The sequence below is a fragment of the Sturnira hondurensis genome, unplaced genomic scaffold (assembly GCF_014824575.4).
Source record: "Sturnira hondurensis isolate 20B ecotype Veracruz unplaced genomic scaffold, ASM1482457v3 Scaffold0014953, whole genome shotgun sequence".
NCBI classification, from domain to species: domain Eukaryota; kingdom Metazoa; phylum Chordata; class Mammalia; order Chiroptera; family Phyllostomidae; genus Sturnira; species Sturnira hondurensis.
This window is the reverse complement of record NW_028087584.1, coordinates 1,128,306-1,145,619: the sequence shown is the minus strand read 5'-3', so window position 1 is coordinate 1,145,619 and position 17,314 is coordinate 1,128,306. Positions and strand designations below refer to the sequence as shown.

The window sequence follows — 17,314 nt, the reverse complement described above, 5'->3', positions numbered from 1 at the left end:
CTAATCTCATTGCACTCTCTTTGTGCCCTGAGATTTTTTTCTTTTACACTGGCAGCATGGTATCCTTCTATGCCCTAAATGCCATCCAATTTATAAAATATGAAACCTAAAAGCACTATTTGTCATAACTTATTCTCTTTTCAGCTCTATCAAGATCCTCACTTTCTATAAGAAAACAAAATTCAATCATTTCACTGCTTTATGATTTGACCATAAACACAAAAACTGCTGAATAGTTTTTAAGGTATTTCTCACGTGTTAATTAGATGTACATTAGTCTGGAACCACGCTATTGAATTCTCTATTTGAGTTGACTACATACTAATCTAAATCTTTTGCTCTTTCAAATTCAACAGTTTTCTGGGTTTCAGTTTTGAAATTGTGTGGTTGCCTTACAGTTTTAGCTTCAGATGTTAACCTTGTATTATTTTAACTTAAATGAAATATGTTTGTTTCAGATATACCCTATGCCTTCTAGTTATTAAAGCAGAATAATCTAGAACCTATGATACTGGCTTGTTTGACTTCTTCAGTGTGTTCACAAGAAAATAAGTGATTGGGAGGGTAAAGACTTTGCTATCTATAATATACCTTTTAGAAGTAATGAAAAGAAACATTTTTTGAAGAGCACCAGAAAAAAAAATTCCATTGAATCCAGAGGCAAGTCTTATCACAAGCTACTTCTAAAGGTACAAAACTTATACCACCCATTAAAGTTTACTTCAGCTAGGGGTCCTGGAGTTAAAAATTCCAAGGTACAATCAAATCCTAACTACAGATTGGATCACACACGTCATGAAAAAAGTTCCTCTGAATGATTCGCTAAAAATTTGAAGGAAGTTCCTTTCCTAAAACAAGTCTTCATTTGTTAAACACTGATTATCCACTCTATAAGCCTTGACTTTCCTCACAATCAGTCTCTCAATCTTGTCACTACTGATGTGTTGGGATGGATAATTCTTTGTTTTGAGGGGCTATTCTATGTATTTGTAGGATGTTTAGAAGCAACCCCAGCCTCTAGCCATTAGACGGCAGTAGCTTCTCCCAGGCTGACAATGAAAAATTTCTCCAGACATTGCCCATTGTCCACTGGGAGATAAAACAGACCTGGCTTTAAAACAACTTCACTAAATCAAAATCCATACATCTCAGGTAAGATCTGGGGATTATCTAAAGCTGTATGGTGCCTTCCAAAGCTGCTGTCCAAGTGCTGTAGAACCAAAACTTAATTAGAAAAAAATACTTCCAGGCAGTGTGAACATTTTAATGATGTTAATTCTTCCTATCCATGAACACAGTATGTGCTTCCACTTACTTGTATCTTGCTCCATTTCTTTCTTCAGTGTCCTAAAATTCTCTTGAACACAGGTCTTTTACATCCTTGGTTAGGTTTATTCCTAGTTTTAATTCTTTTTGTAGCAATTGTGAATGGGATTGTTTTCTTAATTCCCCTTCCTGTTGGTTTTTTATTGGCAAATAAAAATGTAACTGATTTATGGATGTTAATTTTGTATCCTGCTACTTTGCTAAATTAATTGATCAGTTCTAGTAGTTTCTTGGAATTTTTAGAGTTCTCTATGTACAGTATCATGTCATCTGCAAATAAAGGCAGTTTTACTTCTTCCTTTCCAATTTGGATGTCTTCTATTTCTTCTTGTCTGATTGCTGTGGCTAGAACTTTCAGTGCTATGTTGAATAAGAGAGGTGAAAGTGGATATCCCTGTCTTGTTCCCAATCTTAAGGGGAACACTTACAGTTTTTACCAATTGAGTATGATGCTGATAGTGTGTTTGTCACATAAGGCCTTTATTATGTTTAGGTATGTTCCCTCTAATCCCATTCTGCTGAGAGTTCTTTTTTTAAATCATAAATGGCTGCTGGATTTTATCAAATGCTTTTTCTGCATCTACTGATATCATCATGTGGTTCAATGCAATTTTTATCAAGATTCTAATGAGGTATTTCACAGAAGTAGAACAAATATTTCAACAATTTATATAGAATTACAAAAGGCCCTGCATACCAACAGCTTGCTGTTGAACAAAGAAGAACGAAGCTGAAGAATCATGCTGCCTAATAACAAGCTACACTATAAAGCCACAATAATAAAAACAAAATGGTACTGGCATAAAAACAAACACATTAGTTCAATGGAACAGAATAGAGATCCCAGAAACAAATCCACACTTTTACAGTCAATTAATATTTGACAGAGGAAGCAAACACATTCCATGGGCTAAAGATAGTTTATTCAATAAATGGTGTTGGGAAAATTGGAGAGATACATGCAGAAAAATGAAACTAGACCACTTACTTATACCGCACATGAGAATAAATAAAAAATCTACTAAAGACATAATGTTAGAGCCCAAAACATAAAAATTATAGTAGAAAACATAGGCAGCAAAATCTTGGACATTGCTCATAGACATATTTTTTGGATATAACTCTCCAGGCAAGGGAAACAAAAAAAATGAGACTACATCAGACTAAAAAGTTTTGCACAGCAAAGCAAACCATCAACAGAATTAAAACACAAGCCACAGAATAGGAGAACATATTTGCCAATATATCTGATAAGGGGTTAATATCCAAAATTGATAAAGAACTTACAAAATTCAACACCAAAAAAACAACCAACCAAATTCAAAAATGGGAAAAATGACTGAATAGACACTTCTCCAAAAAGGACATACACAGATGGCCAATGAAAAGATGCTCAGTATCACTAATCATCAGAGAAATGAAAGTTAAACCATAGTCACCCCACACTAGTCAGAACGGCTATTGTCAATAAATCAACAAACAACAAGTGCTGGTGAGGATGTAGAAAAAAGGGAACCATCGTGCACTGTTGGTTGGAATGCAAACTGGTGCAGCCACTGTGAAAAATGCTATGGAGGCACCTCAGAAAATTAAAAATGGATCTGCCTCCTGACCCAGTGAACCCACATCTGGAATATATCTGAAGGAACCCAAAACACTAATTTGAAAGAACATAAGCACCCCTATGTTCACTGCAGCATTATTTACAATCACCAAGATACTGAAACAGCCCAAATGTCCATCAGCAGATGAACAGATAAAATAAATATGAAACATTTACAAAATGGAATACTACTCAGCCATAAAAAAGAAGAAAATTTTACCCTTTGCAACAGTATGGATGGAGCCATTATGCTAAGTGAAGTAAGACAGTCAGAGAAAGACAAGGCTATATAATTTCACTCATATGTGGAATCTAATGAACAAACTAAACTAACAAGGAAAATGGGGACAGACTCATAGATGGAGAGTAGGATGACAGCTAAGGGGAGTGGTAGGAGGATGAGGGATTGAGCAAAAAAGAAAAAGGACTTATGGACAACAGTGTGATGATTGCTGGGGGGAGGGAGGTAGAAGGGAACTAAATCCTAATGGAAAAAAATAAAGATTAAATTTTTAAAAAGGAAAAAAAGAGAAAATACTTCTAGTTAAGCATAGTTATTTCTATATTTAGAAATATTTGTTTGAATTATTAATAATAATACTAGATCATTATATTCAAATTAATGAATTGTGAACAATTAATTATTCTATTCATACTAAACATACTTCTGTCAGAGGGGCTACTTCCCTCTCTTCCTCCCCTCTCTTCATTTTGATTATTAAATAAAACAGAGATTTAACATGAAAATGGAGCCAGAGATGAAGGAAGTTAATGACAGACATTTTAAGTAATCTGGTTCATTTTTAAAAAATCACTGACATTTCAAAAGATGCAAGGTACATTTACTATTTGTTTTCTTTGCATCTAGGCACTATTAAATAAATGATAACATAATTGGAAAAGTTGTAAGAAAATGAAAATGTTTTGATTTATTATTTTGGATATATACTTTAGCATTTACATAAGATTGTTTAGTGGGTTTAAGCATTAGAACACTAAGTTAAGAGGCTTACTACTATAGCTCAAATATTCTTTTGAGTATGTGATTCATAGAAAATGATACAGTATACTGTCTTCCTCTCCCTTTCATTTCAAATTCTTAGGACATTGTTCTAAAAATTAAAAACTAAAAGATGATCTTCATAATACACGCTTTTTCCTTTGATAACCTTATAAAATTGAAACCATAACCTTAATACCTATTTTCATCCATCAACTATATGACCAAGTAAAAACACATTGTTTATAATTTTTAAAAAATCATATTATCAAATATTTAAGTCTGATAATCAAATAAAAGTATCCATAATTTCTGAACAGATAATAAGGGTCTTACCTACAAGCAACATTTGGATCAGCATTTCTTGAAAGTAGTAGTTCTACACACTTCACAATCTGTTCCTCTGAGCCACGAGCTGAACATGTGGTTATCAAAATAGTTTGCTTATCTATAGTCAATAAAAAAATGAGAAAACCTCTTCATCAGTAAGTGTATCTAACTGACTTCTTTTACCATTCAAAAGATGATAAAAATTACCGCACTCTTAAAATTCTACAACCTACTCCCAATTCTCTTTATCTTAGTAGAGAACTTTTTGTCTTCCTTCATCAAAAAATGAGATTAGGGATGAATTGCTTTAATCTCTAAATTATATCTATAATCCAATTCTTAATTTGCTTTCCCTATTCCTATTTCTTTTTAAAAAGATTTTATTTATTTATTTATTTATTTATTTTTAGAGAGAGGGGAAGGAAGGGAAGGAGAAAGAGAAGGAGAGAAACAGCAATGTATGGTTGCCTCTCATACGCTTCTATCTGGGGACCTGGCCTGCAACCCAGGCATATGCCCTGGCTGGGAATTGAACTGGCCACCCTTTGGTTCATAGGACTGCACTTAATTCACTGAGCTACACCAGCCAGGGCCCTATTCCTACTTCTTAAAGCCAAAGGGAGTAGGTTTGAGGGTGGGAGGCAGGGATGGGTGGGGTGGGGGGGCATGGTGGGGTGAAAAATAGACAACTGTACTTAAACAATAAAAAAAAAAGGATACCTCAGCCATCTTTGAAAATCTTACATATAACAGTAAAGTGTGTAATTTAAAAAATGACATTTTAAACAGCAGAGAGAAGTATGCAAATACATTTTTCAATAAAATCTAAATTTTCACACACACACACACACAAAAAGAGAATAGGAAAGTAGGTAAGAGCATGGATTAGGTATAGAGATATTGCCCAGAGTTGAACACTTTTTGGCTGCTGCACTTGCTGCACTCATGTTGAAAAACAATGATTGATATTCTCTGATTTTACTCCTACTTCCCACTCATTAGACAGCTCACTGAAATCTGGCTTATGCCCAAACCTTCCTACTGAAAATGATCTTCTCAATCCTCTTCTACTTGATCTCTCTGTGCTCACCCAATTTACTATAATACTTCTCCCCCTTGGCTCCTATGACATCAGCAGAGATCAGGGTAGATTTAAAAACCAAAAACACTTCTTAAGTAAAAATTGGGAATTCAAAATAGGTCATGGCAGCCATGGTTTACATTAGTGGTTCAATATTGACCAAGTATAAAGATACAGACTTTAGTCTCAGTTCTGCGGCCAATAAACTGTGACTACAGTGATATCTTAATGTCTCAGTAGGACCTAATCTGTAGATAGGAGCTCATATCTGCCCTCTCCATGATGAAGCTGTTGTTGAATACATAAGAGAATTTATGTGAACATTCTATGAAAAATATAAAACTCTTTCTAACTGTAAGGTATTCCTCTGATTACAAGAAGAAAAGAAAATGATTCTATTTTGAGCAGAATACTTTATATAGTTTTAAAAATCTCAGTCTTAAATTTAGCTTTCATTGGGTGATATTTTAAAATAATGGGATAAAAAGAAAAATTCATCACAACAGCTGGTTAAACATAAAACTGTTAAAATGGGAGAGGGCAGGGAATTTCAAGGGGAAAGGGGAAGGATTTATAGGAACTAGTATAAAGGACACATGGACAGCAACTAAGGGGGGTGGGAATGGGAGGGAGGTGGGGAGCACCAGGGGGGTGGGCTGGGTTGGGAGTAAAAGACAGAAAACTGTACTTGAACAACAATTAAATAAATAAATAAAATATATAAAAGAGAAAATTAAATATAAATGGCTTTACAAATATCTAATGTTGGTACAAATTTAATTGAAAGTTTGAAAATAAAACCTACACCTGAATTATAAAATGAATTTAATTGCTCATTTGAAACACACAAAAAACAAAAAGTCAGTTTTTCAATATAATAATTAAATTGGACTTGCACATATACTCCTATTTTTCAAAAGCTCTGAAAGAAGTACTCAGTAGAAATTATTTAATAACAAAGAAAGAAAAATATGGATTTAATAAACTATCTTAGAAACAACTTTAGAATAATTTAAAGTTTTAAGTTTCAAGCACTGATTTTCAAGTAATTTTCCACAAAATTATCAGCTTTTCAATGTTTTCTTCCAATGCATTTTTGCTTTGTAAAAATAACCCAAATCCTTTAGCATAGAAGCTAAAGATACATAATAAGACAACCAGTTATAAAAATAATATAAATACAATCTATCTCTTTGGGAAGGAAGTTTTTCAAAATTTCTATGGCTTTTTTTAAAAGATTTTATTTATTGATCTTTAGAGAGGAAGGGAAGGAGAGAGAGAAATATCAATGTATGGTTGCCTCTTGTGAGTCCCCTGCTGGGAACTGGCCTGCAACCCAGGCATGTGCCCTGACTGGGAATCGAACCGCGTTCATGTGGTTCACAGGCCCGTGCTCAATCCACTGAGCTACACCAGCCAGGGCAAACATTTCTATGGCTTTTAATTTGATTTTTTACGTTATTCACCTGATGTAACTATACAAAGAGGTTTTAAAAACTGCTTTAATTGTTTTCACTTGCGTAAAGCTGCTTGGGAATCAAGAAAATCACAGTAAACTTAATCAGTTACATTATCTCAAATACCTTACCCTTACTATTTTTTATGGGCAAAGGTTTATTTTCAAGTAAATATATGAAAGCAGAGCATGAAAAGTGTATATTACCACCCCTTAACAGAATATGATTAGGCTTCTAAACAAGGAAGTATACAAAGTAAATTTCCACATGTGTTAAACACTCAAAACATCTTACCCTTATCAAAGTTTGCATTAGCACCTCTGTCCAAAAGGACCCGAACCAGCTCTACATTGGAAACACTAGCAGCATACATAAGGGGAGTCCATCCATACCGAAAGCTTGCATCTACACTAATGCCTGTCAAAATAAAAACAAGCTTTTAAAAGCCTCCACCACACCACACACACGCCTCCACCACACCACACACACACACACACACACTGTCACCTTAATATGCTTAAAGTACTGGGCATGTGACATGACTATGTATACTTTATAATAGGAAAGAATTCTGTGGTAATAATGTCTTCAAAAATGAAAAATGGTTAAATCTAGACTTTAATAATTTAGCTAACTTCATTTTCACTTGTAGGTGCTATGTTTCAAGGGACCTAATCTGACAAATGTTTTTATCATATATTATATAAAACTGCTATACACATATTATAACGAGTTTACATGCTATCATTATTTCTCTAAGGCAGTTGGTAAAGGTTTCATAGAGGTAAGTTGTCTTTTTAATTAGACTATTATACATTTCTGCCCTGACCAGTGTGGCTCAGTTGCTTGGGCATCGTACTACAAAGCAAAAGGTGGCCAGTTCCATCCTGGTCAGGGCACATTCCTAAATTGTAGGTTCAGCCCCCAGTAGGGACACCTACTGGAGGCAGCTAGTCAATGTTTCTCTTTCACCTTGGTGTTTCTCTCCCTCTTTCTCCCTCCCTTCCCCTCTTTCTAAAAAAATGAAGAATATTATACATTTTTAAGATGGTAAGCACCATGTATATTATTAAAATTTCCTTAACTTCTTTTCTAACACAAAATTTATACATGGGGTCCTTGCAAACATGAAGGCTAAGGTTAAGGTTAAGGTTAGATTATGAAAGCTCTATTAAGAAATGTTAACTGTATATGGGATTCAGGAATTGACACCATTATATTGTTGTATTATAAAGACAACAAAGGTACCACTAGTAAAAGTGAACAGGAGGCAGGAAGAGTAGTAATGAGATTAGAATCCTATGTAAAAGTCACAGCAAGGGCAGTAGGGAGAAAAAGGATGTAATACAAAAGAACATTTCAAAGGTGGTATCATCAAATTTTAAAATTACTTTGAAGAGGAGAAGTGACAGAAAAGAACAAGTCAAAGTGACCATCATGTTCGGCCCTAAACAAATGAATGACAAGCAGTGTACTAGAACAAGAAAAGACCTAGATGAGATTATCAGGCGTGAGGAGCAGGGTTAAGTTTTAAAGCCACTATCCAGAATGGGACAGAAAGGAATAGATAAAAATTAGAAACAAGAGCTAGCTGAGGCAGCTAACCTTAACATCCTCAAGCCATTAGTGGTAAAAACCCTTGGAATCACCTGATTTTAGCCCAGATCACTGACTGAACTGATCATATTAAAAGAGAAAAAAATTGTTGTACTGAGCTAGGTTTGCACCTAGGACTGGGGAAGAGCATAGAAAATATGATACAAGAACAAAGATACAAAAAGGCAGCGAATGCAATCTATTAAAATTAAGTAGTCTTTTCTATAAAGAGATCAGGATTTAAGTAGTCATCCCTCTCTTCAAGCTAATAAATATTTGCTAATATTAAGAATAAAAATAGAATGTTTTTCTGTTTCAAAGAACACCTATATGTGAAAATCACTGAATATAAGCCTGCCTTTAACACCTTTTAATTTACAGTTTTATAGTCTCTGGCTATCAAGGGTCCCATCCACACAAAGGAAGAGAATATCTACATTAAGTTGTTGAAATATTACTCCCAACTGCCCAACTTTAACTGACATAAGGTGATGAGAATTACTGAAAGAAAACAACATAAAACCTTCTGAGTACATACATACACTGTTGGTACAACCTGTCCAATTTTTCTAACCAATTTTTCTCTTTAAATGGCTACAACTGAAAGCATATGGGTAAGATCAGACAAGCAACTTTTTCTCATTATTGTTTCTTTAATGACATTACTACTCAAACCATAAAAAGAAACAATGTAAAGAGAAAATTAAGCAAATGCAGCATGTTAGTATAAAAATTCTTAATCATCATCACCTCTAATTCAAAAAGGCATCCATTATGCTCTAGGCATAGTTTACTTTATTTGCTTTTTAATCATCAACTGAGGAGATAGTTACTGCATTAGAGAGAGATGAAGGAGGTTAGGAGGGAGAAAGACATTGATGTGAGAAACACCAATTAGCTGGTTTCTGTAAACCCCCAACCAGGGACTGAACCTGCAACCTGTATTACGTGCCCTGACCAGAGATCAACTGTAACCTTTAGGTGCACAGCACTCCAACAACTGAGCTACTGGGCCAGAAGGCATAGTATTAAAACATGAAGTTTAAGAAGATGGACACAATAGACATATTGAGTTGGCCAAAAAAATCTGTTCAGATTTTTTCCATGAAAGACACATTTTTCATTTTCACCAATAAGTTTATTGATTTGGATATTTTAAGTATGCTGGCTATCTCCCCCATGGTATAATGTTGATTGTTCTCAATTGATTGAGCCCCATCAACTTCAACTGGTCTACTCAACCATGGAGCATCATCCAGTTAGAAATCTCCAGCATGAAACTTCACAAACCACTTTTGACATGTTCAACAGGTCACAGCACCTTCTCCATACACTGCACAAATCTTTTTTTTTGCATTTTAGTTGCATTTTTACCTTTCTTGATATAAAAGCATAACATGCTGAAAATGTTGCATATTCCCTTCAATCTTCAGTATTAAAATGGCTGCATAATTTTAAGTTTTTGAAATGCATGCTGATATAACAGCAGTCACAATACAATCTAACAAAATTGTTTTAAATGAAGTTAAGACAACTAAATGCTACTAGAACAGTCTTACTGAAAAGAAATTTTTTTGACCATCCTAATATATTTTTAAATAGTTTTAAACATGTGTGTATTGATTTGAGAGAGGGGAGGAGGGGTGATAAAGAAAGAGAGGAACACTGATGTGAGAGAGAACCATCAACTGGTTGCCTCTCAGGGATCCAGCCTCAATCTAGATATGTGCCCTGACCAGCAATCAAACCTCCAGCTTCTTGGTTCACAGGACAATGCTTCAACCAACTAAGCCATGCCAGCCAGGGCAACACAATAAATTTATGTAACTCAAAAACATTAAAAATAACAGTATATTGTTTTGGGATATATACATGTAAAGTAAAAATCTAAAGATATGCAAAGGAAAGATAAATACCAACTACAGGCAAGGAGTTATCTCCAGGGAAAGAGAGAGATATCTCCATACCTTTCTGAATGTCTGAAATACTTAATAATTTTAAAAGAACTGAAAATAGTACATGGCGGAATAATAAAAACTGAGACACACTTGATTGAACTGTTAAAAGTGGAGTGGCTGACGAGTGGAAAACTTATTTGAACAAATAATAAAGGAGAACTTCCCCAGTCTGGCAAAGGAAATAGACTTCCAGGAAATCCAGGAAGCTCAGAGAGTCCCAAAGAACTTGGACCCAAGAAGGAACACACCAAGGTACATCATAATTACATTAGCCAAGACTAAAATGAAGGAGAGAATCCTAGAAGCAGCAAGAGATAAGAGGACAGTCACCTACAAAGGAGTACCCATCAGACTGTCAGCAGATTTCTCAAAAGGGACCTTACAGGCAAGAAGGGGCTAGAAAGAAGTATTCCAAGTCATGAAATCCAAAGACCTACAGCCAAGATTGCTTTATCCAGCAAAACTTTCATTTAGAATGGAAGGACAGATAAAGTGCTTCTCAGATAAGGTCAAGTTCAAGGAGTTCATCATCACCAAGCCCTTATTACATGAAATGCTAAAGGGACTTATATAAGAAAAAGAAGATGAAAAATATTAACAGTGATAGGACAGCAAACTCACAGTTATTAACCACCACACCTAAAACAAAAGCAAACTAAGAGGACAGCTAGATCAGGAGTGGAACCATAGAAATGAAGAACACATGGAGGGTTAGCAACAGGGGAGTGGGAGGAGGGGAAGGGGGGAGAAGGCCCAGAAAATAGCATAGAGGGTAGGTAGAAAACAGATAGGGGGGAGGGCAAGAATAGTGGGGTAAATATAGAATCTAAAGAAGTTGAGACACGTGGTTATAAACTAAGGGGGGGAGAATGGTCGGGGAGGGAGTGTGCGGGTGGAGGGGAATGAAGGGGGGAATAGAACAACTGTAATGGTATAATCAATAAAATATTTTTAAAAAATAAATAAAAGTGGAGTGGCTGACTCAAAGGAAGCTTTCATTTTTTTAACTAAACTTCTCAACTGGTGCAGAAATATGTATCAACAGGAACGACTTTGAAGGGCTGTTGGGGACCCCTCTGCCTGGTTTCAGGAATTGTAACTACCCCCCATGGCTAAAGATGAGTGAGCAACCTCCAGAATGTGAGCCACAGGAGACAAAGCTTGTCTCTGGTAGCAACTGCTGCCTCAATTTCCTCCCTGCCCCCAAAGTGTGGTCAATGTTGATGCCAGTAAGTCTCCTCACAGCGAGGAGCAACCTAAGCCAGACATGATCACTTGGGAGGCCATCATGGAAGGACTCAGGGGGCTGCAACAAAGAGCGAGTAATGGACCCTTGCCCCCCCGCCCTGGGCTATGTGACACAGCCCGAGTCCACATGTCCTCTGGGAGAAGCCCTTCCTGTCTCTAATCCCCTAAAGCCTGAATACCTGATGGGGAAGGGGTGCAGCTCCTTGCCTTGCTAGGGTAGATCTGGATCCAGCGGGAAAATCTGGCATCACAAAGAATTCCTAAAAAAACTGTAAAACCTGCTTTGTTAAGAGTGCTTTTATTCATATGTTAAGGGTCCGAGCAAGAAACCCTAAAGTTTCTGCAAAACCCCCTTCCTGACAGACACTGACTCAGACTAAGCCCTCAGATTTCTTTGAAATGTTATCTACTACTCAATCCTTGCTGCCCTGTATTCCTGTGTATGTTTTCTTACGTACCCAATAAAAGTCCCTGGAGGAAGGGGCTCAAGGCCTTTTTCCTCAGAGAAACTGGCCACCTCTCCTCCCCAACCAGATGTCTCGTAGTGTTTACTTTCATCTGTGGCGAACAGGGGGACCTGAAGGAAAAGTTGCCTCCACAAAGGGCAATATTTTAAAATATTTTAAGAAGTGTTAAATGATGACATCTGGAAGGGAACCAGGAAACACTAAAACTGGAATGACTTGTGAGAGACTTTAGAGGAATGGGGGTAAAAGGTATCTTTCTATTTATAATTATATATTATTATTATTGACTTTTTTATGAACTTTTGAAAATTTTGTAATTAAACAATTATTAAAAGTTGACTAAATTCTTACTTTACCAGTAGGCTCTTTTCAAGTCCTCACCCTTTAGGAGCCTCCTTCACTTTGTCACAAGTAGTCCCACTACTCCTAAGGCAAACTTTCTTTTCTAAACAAATTTCTGCATATTCCACTACGCACACTCCTGCATGTGTTTATATTAGGTTTTAAGCCTCGATTATTCAAATTTTATCCAATTTCATTCTTCAATTACAAACTCAAGTTCCACTGTCTACAGTCATACAGATTCTTCTTTTGTTGAACAGCTAATTTTTACACAATGCCTATATGGTCTAAGAACTTTATTAATATATTTTCTCATTTTAGTACCCGCCCAAGCAAATACCTTTGATATAATGTATCCCATTTAAAAAGGGGTGAAATTGAAGCTTTTGAAGGCTTAGTAATTGGTCAGGATTACAGAGCCATCCCGTGGCAGGACTAGTACTCAAATCCAGAACTATGCTCTTTCCAAAATGATTTACTTCCTGCTAAACCACAAAGCATCTCTAGCATAGAACACAAACATTTTTCTATACACAATATCATTTAACTATTTTGTATGTATATGTTTTGTATCTACAAGTAAGATGCCAAACAACTTTTATTCATTTGGATCATTTCAATCATTATTATCAACAACTCACATTTCTATGTCAAGGTAATTTTTAAAAATAATATATTTAATTTGATCCACAGAAAAATTATTGTGGGACCCAGGCCAGAATTAAGATGCTTTACACAAAGAAACAGGTTCTGCAAGTTTAAATGCCTTTTCCAGGGAACCACACTGACTAGCCAAGGGAACACATACAGGTATCCTGATTCCAAACTCAGGGCTTATTTTACACACACACACATACACACACACCAGAGCATAGGAAAAGAACATAGCTGAAATGTACATAACTAGAATAAATATTTGAGAAACATATAATAGACCAAGAAAATGCTAAGAAAAATGAGTAAGAATTATCATAGTAGGGTACAATTAGTCAGAATAACGCTTTTGAAAATGTGGAAGAACTATGGAAGGTAATAGGGTGGCATTCCAAATTAGAGTAAGAAAAGGCAAAGAGAACTCCGTCAAGAAAGATATGTAAGACACTGCCTATATTAACACTCACTGTAGCTCCTCTAGGGAGGCAACTCAAAACTTTTAAAATTAGAAAGAGTTGTTAACTTAGACAATTGAGTTGGGTTGAAACTATCCCTTATCTCTCACCAGAATTCAGGAGCTCTTGGACCAATGAAATATCTCCTGTGGTCAACGCTTTCTTAAATGTTTCATTCTTTTCTTCAGTGGGTAACAGTCCTTTTAACTTCTAAAAAAGAAGACAGTTTTTAAAAATCGTTTTACATATTTTCATTTCCACTTCAGCAGTAAACAACGTTCGGTCTTAGGTAAATTTTTTTTTTTTTTGACGGAGATGGGTTGGGCAACATACAAAGTTCGTAAAGAATTCATGTCTAAAATGATCTTTAAAAGGGAACAGGCCAGACGGGTCCAAATCAAGTGAAGAACTACTACACTAACAACTTTAAAAAGTTCTGTCGCCGTACAGCACAGTAAGGAAGGGCGAAAACTTCGCGGGTTTGTTTGAAATCCAAAAGCCTGTATTTCCACTGGAAAAACGAGTTAGGGGAACGGGTGAGGAAGAAGTTTCACGAAGCCGGGCCTTTGAGTCAGGAGAGAGATTTAGGAGTGTGAAGAAAAACCCTCCTCTGCTACCTGAGATGCCCGATCGAGATACCCAATCTCCCAGCCATCATCGTCACTCTCGCTACTCTCTCCTCCACCTGCCACTGCCAGGCCACGTAGCCTGCCCGCTGCCATGACCGCCGGCTTCTCCCTACCCACAGAGCTCCAGGTGCCCGTCCTTGCGCCTGCGCCTGCACCTGCGCATTGGGGCTGCACCGAAGGTGGCGCGGGAGGCGCGACGTGCTAGCCTCACTGTTGGGCCGCCAGGCGCAGGCGCATGGGATGGCACCGCGACCCTTACTTGTGTTTCCCTACAGCCCCAAGCCTGTGGGAGATGGAAGCCTGAGCGTCTGGCAAAGCTGGTGGAACTTACAGGGTATGTGTTTCGTGGAATTCTTGCTGTTTAAGGATTGCGCTACTTGAACCACGAGCAAAATTGGGATTTTCTGCCAAGAAAGACCAAGCTTTCCCCCCATCTCCTTTAACTGCCCTCCAACCCCCACCAAATCCCTTGTCAAGTGGGTACCCTGTGGTGTGAAAGGGACTACTGAATCTCTAAGGATCACCACCCATATATTCAAGAAGGCATCAGACAAATGGGAGGGAGCTCACAAAGGATCCAGAAGAATTCTTCCTTTAAATTGCGTGTCATCTTAGATGTCGTAGATTCAGAAACTTAAGAGCATTTAAACACTTTCCCAGCTAGACTGGGTAGACACACTGAAAGAAAAAAAAACAAACAAACCTTTTCAGCCAAGAAAAGGAAGGGGAGAGGTTGGAGCAAAAGAGCTGGGAAGAAGAAACTACTCAAATTTTCAGAGAGTAAGAAATACAAACAACTCCAGGTGAAAGCAGCCCAAATTCACTTTCCTGTCTCTGATGTCTATGTGAAGTGTGAAACATTGGTGATTCCATGATTATCTTGCCACCAAAGAAACGTAGATCCATCAAGGAATAGTGAACATTTATGTATCAAAAGTGCAATTAAAAAAGAATGTAGCCATGCTCCATTCTTTGAAAGTTTTTCAATACTTTTTTTTCTTAAGGAATGTCTTATATAAGAGTTTGGAGTTATTTATGTTGGGAACAAGAAAAATAGTCTCAGCCCCAAGGAGCCTGCGTCCCTAGCAAACATCCTGTAAATTGATTGCAATCTGTTTAGTTTCAAAATTTTCCTTTCAGTTGAGACAGACCCCACCCTGTTCCCGCGCTTGGGCTCTGTAAGCCAATAGCTAACTGCCACATCTGCTTCTGTGCAATGCTTGCTTGCTTGCCTCTATATAAAGACTTAGCTGTAAGCGCTGGGTGTGACTCTCATTTGCAGCCCTTGAGGGCACTGTGTCGCTGGACACTTTGAGAGTTCACCCCTGCGCAGGTTAAACTTGGCCAATAAAGTAACATCTTTGGAACCCTGAAAGTCTCCGACATTTGTTCTCATGGTTGGTGGATTCAACAATTTACATCGGAGGTTTTCACAGATAACTATGGTAGTTTGGTTATGTTGGGGCCTGCATGTCTTTCTAAATGCATTTATTCAATAAATGTTATGGATCATCTTCCTGACTGGTGTGGCTCAGTGCGTTGGGTGTTATCCCACAAACTGAAAGGTCACTGGTCTGATTCCCAGTCAGGGCACATGCCTGGTTTACAGGCCAGGTCCCCAGGTTGCAGGTATGTGAGAAACAACCTATGGATGTTTCTCTGGCACATTGGTGTTTTTCTCCCTCCCCCTCTTTTTAAAAATAAATAAATGAAATAATTTTTAAAAATGTCATGGGTCATTGAATACAGCCAAGCACAACTAGGCTTGGGAGACAACAACATCAAAGACAAACCAAGCTGCCTCGTGGAGCCCAGCATTTTAATGAAGAAAGACAATAAACAAGTATACAAACAAGACTGTTGCAGATCATAGATAACTGAAAGGAAATAAGCAAGTGCTCAGTGTCTTTTTTTTTACATCGTCTCCTGAGGATATGTTCATTGATCTTTGAGAGAGAGAGAGAAACATTGATGTGAGAGAACACTGAAGTTGCCTTTAGTATACCCCACAACTGGGAACTGAGCCAGCAACCTAAGTGTGTGCCCTGACCTAGAATCCAACCCTCAGCCTCTTGGTCTATGGGACAGAGTTCCAGTCAACTGAGCCACACTGGCCAGGGCTAAACTTTTTTTTTTTCTTTGCATTTTAATCATGATGTGTCTTGGTGTGGGTCTCTTTGGGTTCATCTTGTATATGAATTTCTGCACTTCCTGGTCTTACAGGTCTGCTATGTCTTCCTGCACTTACAGGTCTGTTTCCTTCACAGGTTAGTGAAGTTTTCAGTTATTTTTTTCAAATAGGTTTTCAATTCCTTGCTCTCTCTCTTCTCCTTCTAGCACGCCCATGATGCAAATATTCATATGATTCAAGTTTTCCCACAGGCTCCTTAAACTATCCTCATTTTTAAAATTCTTTTTTCTTTTCTTTCTTTTTTTTTTGGCCTTAAATACAAATTTAATATTTTACAGCTCAGGAGACCTGATATCCTGAAGTCAAGGTGTCAGCAGGGCCAATTCCTTCTGGAGGGCCTGGGAGAGAATCTGCTCTCTTTTTCTCTTTTTTTAAAGTATACTTTATTGCTCTGGCTGGTGTAGCTCAGTGGATTGAGCAGGAGCTCTGAACCAAAGAATCGCTGGTTCAATTCCCAGTCAGGGCACATGCCTGGGTTGCAGGCCAAGTCCCCCAGTGGGGGCCGCATGAGAGGCAACCACACATTGATGTTTCTCTTCCTCTCTTTTTTGCTCCCTTCCTCTTTCTCTAAAAATAAATAAATAAAATAAAAAAGTATACTTTATTGATCATGCTATTGCAATTGTCCCAATTTTCCCCCTTTACCCCCCTATTCCTTCAGTGCCCATCTTCCTTCCAGCAGTCCACCCACTTAGTTCATGTCCGTGGGTCATACTTAAGTTTGACCCATGAAGTTCATTTCCTATACTGTTCTTAACATCTCCCTATTTTGTTCCTACCAATTATGCTTCTTAATCCCTGCACCCATCCTCCCTCTTCCCCCTCCTAGCTGATAATCCTCCAAATGATCTCTATACCTATGATTTTGTTCCTGTTCTGGTTGTCTGTTTAGTTTTTTTTGTTTTTCTGATTTCAGTTGATAGTTGTGAATTTGTTGCCTTTTTAGTATTCATGGTTTTGATCTTTTTTCTTAAATA

General features: G+C 37.3%; 1 protein-coding gene across 1 annotated transcript in view; it reads right to left on the bottom strand.

The window, feature by feature from the left end:
- Window positions 1-14,248, bottom strand: part of ASZ1 (ankyrin repeat, SAM and basic leucine zipper domain containing 1) — an 85,853-nt gene extending 71,605 nt beyond the window's left edge. Inside the window, exons 1-4 of the mRNA XM_037064220.1 lie at window positions 14,135-14,248; window positions 13,628-13,727; window positions 7,092-7,214; window positions 4,266-4,377 (exon numbers count right to left, since the gene is read on the bottom strand). Coding sequence (XP_036920115.1) covers window positions 4,266-4,377; window positions 7,092-7,214; window positions 13,628-13,727; window positions 14,135-14,239 — 440 coding nt within the window. The 5' untranslated portion in view covers window positions 14,240-14,248. The remainder of the gene's footprint in view (window positions 1-4,265; window positions 4,378-7,091; window positions 7,215-13,627; window positions 13,728-14,134) is intronic.
- Between the last annotated feature and the right edge of the window lie 3,066 nt (window positions 14,249-17,314).